This window comes from Mesitornis unicolor, unplaced genomic scaffold (assembly GCF_000695765.1).
Source record: "Mesitornis unicolor isolate BGI_N332 unplaced genomic scaffold, ASM69576v1 scaffold34297, whole genome shotgun sequence".
In the NCBI taxonomy this organism is placed as follows: Eukaryota; Metazoa; Chordata; class Aves; order Mesitornithiformes; family Mesitornithidae; genus Mesitornis; species Mesitornis unicolor.
Window position 1 is genome coordinate 24815 of NW_010196461.1, and position 5568 is coordinate 30382.

Sequence of the window (5568 nt, forward strand, 5' to 3'; positions counted from 1 at the left end):
GTAGCATGGCGCCAGGTGGATTACTTGGTTCTAGTTCTTGGATCTAGTTTGTTGTCTAGCTTGAAGTCTCCACACAGTCCCAGCCATATCTATTGGTCTGTCTCAAATTTCAAGAGTTGATTGCTTTTCTCTTACCATATCTTATAGACCCAAATGATTCTTGAGACTTTATGACAGAACGGTGGGGTTCATTTGTATTTTTAAATTTTTACTCATGAAAAATGGTTTGCACTTAATTTAACATGCTACGGTAATTTGAGAGTGAAAATACATAGGTAAAAGCAAATGTAATTTATTAGTGTATGGAAATAAACTTTTAAATGCTTAATTTTTTACATCCAAGAAATCGCGATATTTTAATGGTCCATATTTAAAGTCACATATATAGCATCTCAGAAGGCATAGCTGTATTTGGTAGATGAATTAGTTTGTTTATGATTGTTATTTGTTTCTTAGTAAATGTTCTCTTGGGGGGAGGAAGCTGTAGATAAATATTTTTATTCTACATCAGAGATGAATAATTAATGCAGACACTAATGCTGCTTTTTCATCTTAATTGTTGCTACCTTTGTGCAAATGCTGTCATAGGATGTCAACCATGGATTAACTGAGGTAAGATTGGTTGCAATCCAAGTTGTTTTGCAGAATGTAAGGAAATCAGAAATATGAATGTCTAGGATTGTCTGATGTGTTCTGCTGGCAATAAAGCTTTAAGTTAACGTGACTAATCTGAAGAGGTTTTTGTGGGGCAAAGCATTTAATTCTTTGTGGTACAAATTCAGAGCAGCACTTGAAAACAAGGACTACTTTGCTGATATCCACAAGCTGCAATAAAAGTTCCGAAGTTAAAATGTACTAAGTGAGAGTGGTGTTTGTGTGTGGCTTTGGTTTGTTTTTTTTTCCCTGAAGTACTAAACAATTGAAGAACTTCTTAGTTTTCTTAAGATGCTTTGGTTCTGCATCGACAATGAGTAAAGACTTATTTCACTTTTCAGTAAAATAGATCATAAGTACTATTGCAATGGCTTCTTTAATCATGATTGTGGTTTTTAAATAAGCAGAGACATGACATGATTCTTCTAATTCTAGTTAACAGATATTCCCATTACAATTTGCACATACCCATTTGTATTTGATGCCCAGGCAAAGACAACTCTCCTACAAACAGATGCAGTCATACAGATGCAGGTAAGAGTCTCAGTTTTTAATGTTATGAATGTTTTGGGTTTTTTTACTTGGGGGTCTTGAGGGGTTGATGTAGCTGTTGTTTGTTTTGTTGGTTATTATCTCTTCTCCATAAGAATGAGGGGTCTAATTTTAATCTCAGGGTGTGTACATGATAGAAGCTAGTGGTTTTGTGAGGCTGGGGTTGCACTGAAATCAGATTGTTCAGTAATTTCTTAAATTTCTAAGCAACTTCTTTTCCTTTCGTTAAAGAGATGACTTTTTAGAGGTGTTAACAACCCATTCTACAGGTGTAAAAAAACAAACGAGCGAGCAAAGTGAAGCAAGCAAGCAACCAAAATCAACCCAAAAACCCACAAAGAAACAAAACCAAACCAACCAAAACCCAGCTCTACCTCCCACATGACTAGACTTTAAATGATAGATGTGTGGAGCCTGAAGGTGAAAGTCAATCTGTCTTGTTAGAGGCAGCAGCCAGTTACAGTTACTTTTAATTTCTTAACTTGATGGGACTTACAAGCTAGTGCTGTTCTTAAGATGGGTGGTATCAGAGAGCCAACATGTTGGCACCATGGGAATATCTAGTGCACACCTCACTTCTCATTTCATCTCTAATGCCACCTCCAAAATACTGCTAAACTCTGAAGTCTGATCAGTGTCTGCAAGGCAGTGGAAAATAAACTGATCTTGAAAATCTAGCATCTGCTTGGCATAGTGAGAGTAGATTTCCTGATCTTGCAGTTTGCAGTAGGTTTTGGCTCTTCCTGACAAATTCAATTATATGTTACTCCTAATTTGTTTACTGTTGTTTTAACTAGAAACTTCCCTAGAAATCAGATACTTGATAGGAACAATTCTGTATCTTGACTCATATCTCTTTTCTAGAAATAGATACACTAGGCATCCCTAACGTAACTGAGAGAATCATATGTGTTTTCATGATTCTCCAGCTAGAGCTGAAACCAGGGTGATTTGGTGGTACTTCTGTACAATGTTTGGAATTTTTTTAATAACTATAATCCATACCTGTTCAGTTGTTGTAAGGTTATAATAAAAGTCTTAAAGAAGGAAAGGAAGAATGAAGGGAGGCTACTGCAAAACTAACAACAGAGAGCACCAGCCCTCCCCCATGTTTATAATGTTTAACATAATAAAAGTTATTCAGTCTGAAATTAAATGGAAGAGAGAAGTCATGCTCAAGTAATGGGCTCATGTAGAAAAAATGCTAGCTTGCTTTTGTAGTTCAAAATAAGTATAGTTTCTTGTGCCTTTAAAAATATATATGTAGAGGCAATACCAACATGATTTCAGGGAAATGTTCACATTGAATGTATCTATTAATAATATTAAATAATATGGAAACACAAACTTTTGAGAGCTTTTTATGCCATATTCAGAACATTTTCAACAGTATATTGTTTTTGAACAATTGTAATACAAAAATTAGAGGAATACAAATGAATTTGAATAAATTACTTTTCATTCTGAATTAGTTTTTAATGGATGTTTTCATGCCAGATTTATATTAAACATCTTACTCCTCATTAGATGAGGTGCAGTATTTTTTTGCATCTTTCTGTTATCCAAAATGTTTTGACTGGAATGTCAAAAACTGTATTCTAAGATTTCCTTGAACTTTAGCATTGATGAGGCTAATGGGTAAAGGAAAAATATTTCCTGAGATAAAAGGAATATGAAGCAGATCTGGGGCAAATTCAGTAGCTCTCATAATAGCTATTCCCATACGTGTCTTCTGCACTTCTAAAGACAAGGCTGCCGAACCTCTAACGTTGACAGGAATCTTATGTTACCTACTGACACTTTCACTTCATTTTTTCCAGATGGCTGTTGATCAGGCTCACAGGCAGAACTTGTCTTCTCTCTTTCTGCCAGTATTTGAATCTGTCAACCCATGCCTGATACTGATGGTACGAAGGGACAATATTGTAGGAGATGCTGTGGAAGTCCTAAGGAAAACAAAGAATGTAGACTACAAGAAGCCACTCAAGGTATCAGTAGATATGCTCAAAGTGCCTTTCACAGAAGTGCAAGTGATTGAGAATATTTTTGGACAAATCTTGTTTCACAGTCTGGTTTTGGTTCATTGCTAACTGAATTGTGTGTTTCAGGTTATTTTTGTAGGGGAAGAAGCTGTTGATGCTGGAGGTGTTCGCAAAGAATTTTTTTTGCTCATCATGAGGGAGTTGCTAGATCCCAAGTATGGAATGTTCAGGTATTACGAAGAGTCCAGGCTGATCTGGTTCTCTGATAAGGTAGGATGCAATCTATAGTCATTAGTTTTCTTTTAATGTATGATATTTATATTAATAATGTATGAACATAGTAGCTTGAGGTATCACAGAATCACAGAACATTAGGGATTGGAAGGGCCCTCAAAAGCTCATCCAGTCCAAACCCCCTGCCAGAGCAGGAACACCCAGATGAGGTTACACAGGAAGGCGTCCAGGCAGGTTTTGAATGTCTGCAGAGAAGGAGACTCCACGACCTCTCTGGGCAGCCTGGGCCAGTGCTCTGTCACCCTCACTGAGAAGAAGTTTCTTCTCCAATTGAAGTGGAACCTCCTGTGTTCCAGTTTGTGTCCATTACCCCTTGTCTTATCATTGTTTGTCACCAAGAAGAGCCTGGCTCCATCCTCGTGACACTCACGCTTTAAATATTGATAACCATGAATGAGGTCTCCCCTCAGTCTCCTCTTCTGCAAACTGAAGAGACCCAGCTCCCTCAGCCTTTCCTCATCAGGGAGATGCTCCACTCCCTTGATCATCTTTGTAGCCCTATGCTGGACTCTCTCCAGCAGTTCCCTGTCCTTCTTGAACTGAGGGGCCCAGAACTGGACACAATATTCCGGATGTGGTCTCACCAGGGCAGAGTAGAGGGGGAGGACCTACTAAGCACCCCCCTCCTGATACACCCCAGGATGCCATTGGCCTTCTTGGCCACAAAGAAGTTTTATTTCAAGAGGGGAAGCTGAAGTAGCTATTGTCAACAAGTGTTTCTTTTTGTCACTGTTAGATCAAAAACTTCCCCTTCCGTGTTCCTCACTTACTCCCTACCAGTTGTGCCCAACCCAGTCATATTTAGCAGGAAGAAGTGCCAGTGCGAGTAAACTTGATTCCAGGAGCAGAATCTGTAAATCAAGGTGGCAAAGAAACATTCGTGAAGTGGCATATTGAACAAATCTTTGTGTTCAGTCACATTTATGGGTCTGTCTCTTAGTCTTCTACTCATTTTTTCTCAGAAGTTTTGATCATTGACTTTTTAGTCCTGTTTTGAGAAAGACTGCCTAGGGTGGCTGTATCACAAATATCTGAATGTTACCATTTCCACAGTTGTGTTTTAAGCCTTGACTATTAAATCCAGAGGAGTCAATAGTGCACTACTCCCTCCTCCTAAACAATTTTTTTAAGGAAAATTGATAGATATTTAAGCACTGAATGGTGCAATAGTAAGTCACTGACAAAACCAGAATCTTACTGCAGTACCTCCAGCAGTATGCGTAACTTGTGACACAAAATGTGTAGTGTCAGCTTTTTGGTTTTTGTGGTGTTTTGGGGTTTTGTTTGTTTGTGGGTTGGGGTTTTTTTTGTTTGGTTGTTTTTTTTGAAGTAGAAAGAGTTCTGTTTACTTGGATTTCAGTCTCTCAGCTGGTTAAAACTATCCTGTGTTCCTCAGTACTTACGGATACATATGTATTTAAAGAAAGTATAAATGAAACTCATTCAGATGATACTGCACTGTACTTTTTTTTTTCTGGACTCTGCAAGATTAAATAACTTATTTATTTTTAATTATCTTGTCTGTTTTCTGTTCTTAGACCTTTGAAGACAGTGACTTGTTTCATTTGATTGGTGTTGTCTGTGGGCTAGCAATATATAATTTTACTATTGTAGACCTTCATTTCCCTCTGGCTTTGTACAAAAAGCTGTTGAATAAGAAACCATCCCTGGATGACTTGAAAGAGTTGATGCCAGATGTTGGCAGGTAAGCAAGAAAGAAAAATGAGTGTCACTAGGAATTAATTACAGGATAAACAGCTTAGAGTAACTTGCAGCCATTGTGTCATAAGGATAGATGCTATTGTGAAACACCTGCGTTTAAATGCTTGGTTTTGGTATTTGTGCCTTCTATTTTATTATATTCCCCTAAAGTTCTTGTAGAATAATATTTGAAATTCAAAACCTTTGAGTTTTAGTCATTAATTTTATAAGCCTAAGTGTGAACTTGGCTTTAGTTCTGAGCGGCTTATTTAGTTCATCAAGGAAATGTTTTTGCTTATTTCGGGAACAAATACATGCTAAATAACTGCCCTTGAGTAGGGATTTGAATTGCACTCACAGGTAGGAGAGGTTCAAAGTAGGGAAA

General features: G+C 37.5%; 1 protein-coding gene across 3 annotated transcripts in view; it reads left to right on the plus strand.

The window, feature by feature from the left end:
* The window catches only part of HERC4 (HECT and RLD domain containing E3 ubiquitin protein ligase 4), a 32631-nt gene that overhangs the window by 22042 nt on the left and 5021 nt on the right, over positions 1-5568 (plus strand). The window contains exons 15-19 of one of the 3 annotated variants that reach the window (XM_010188488.1): positions 589-612; positions 1090-1188; positions 3027-3194; positions 3315-3458; positions 5021-5187. In XM_010188488.1, coding sequence (XP_010186790.1) covers positions 589-612; positions 1090-1188; positions 3027-3194; positions 3315-3458; positions 5021-5187 — 602 coding nt within the window. The remainder of the gene's footprint in view (positions 1-588; positions 613-1089; positions 1189-3026; positions 3195-3314; positions 3459-5020; positions 5188-5568) is intronic. The other 2 variants (XM_010188490.1, XM_010188489.1) reach the window with 2 other exon arrangements.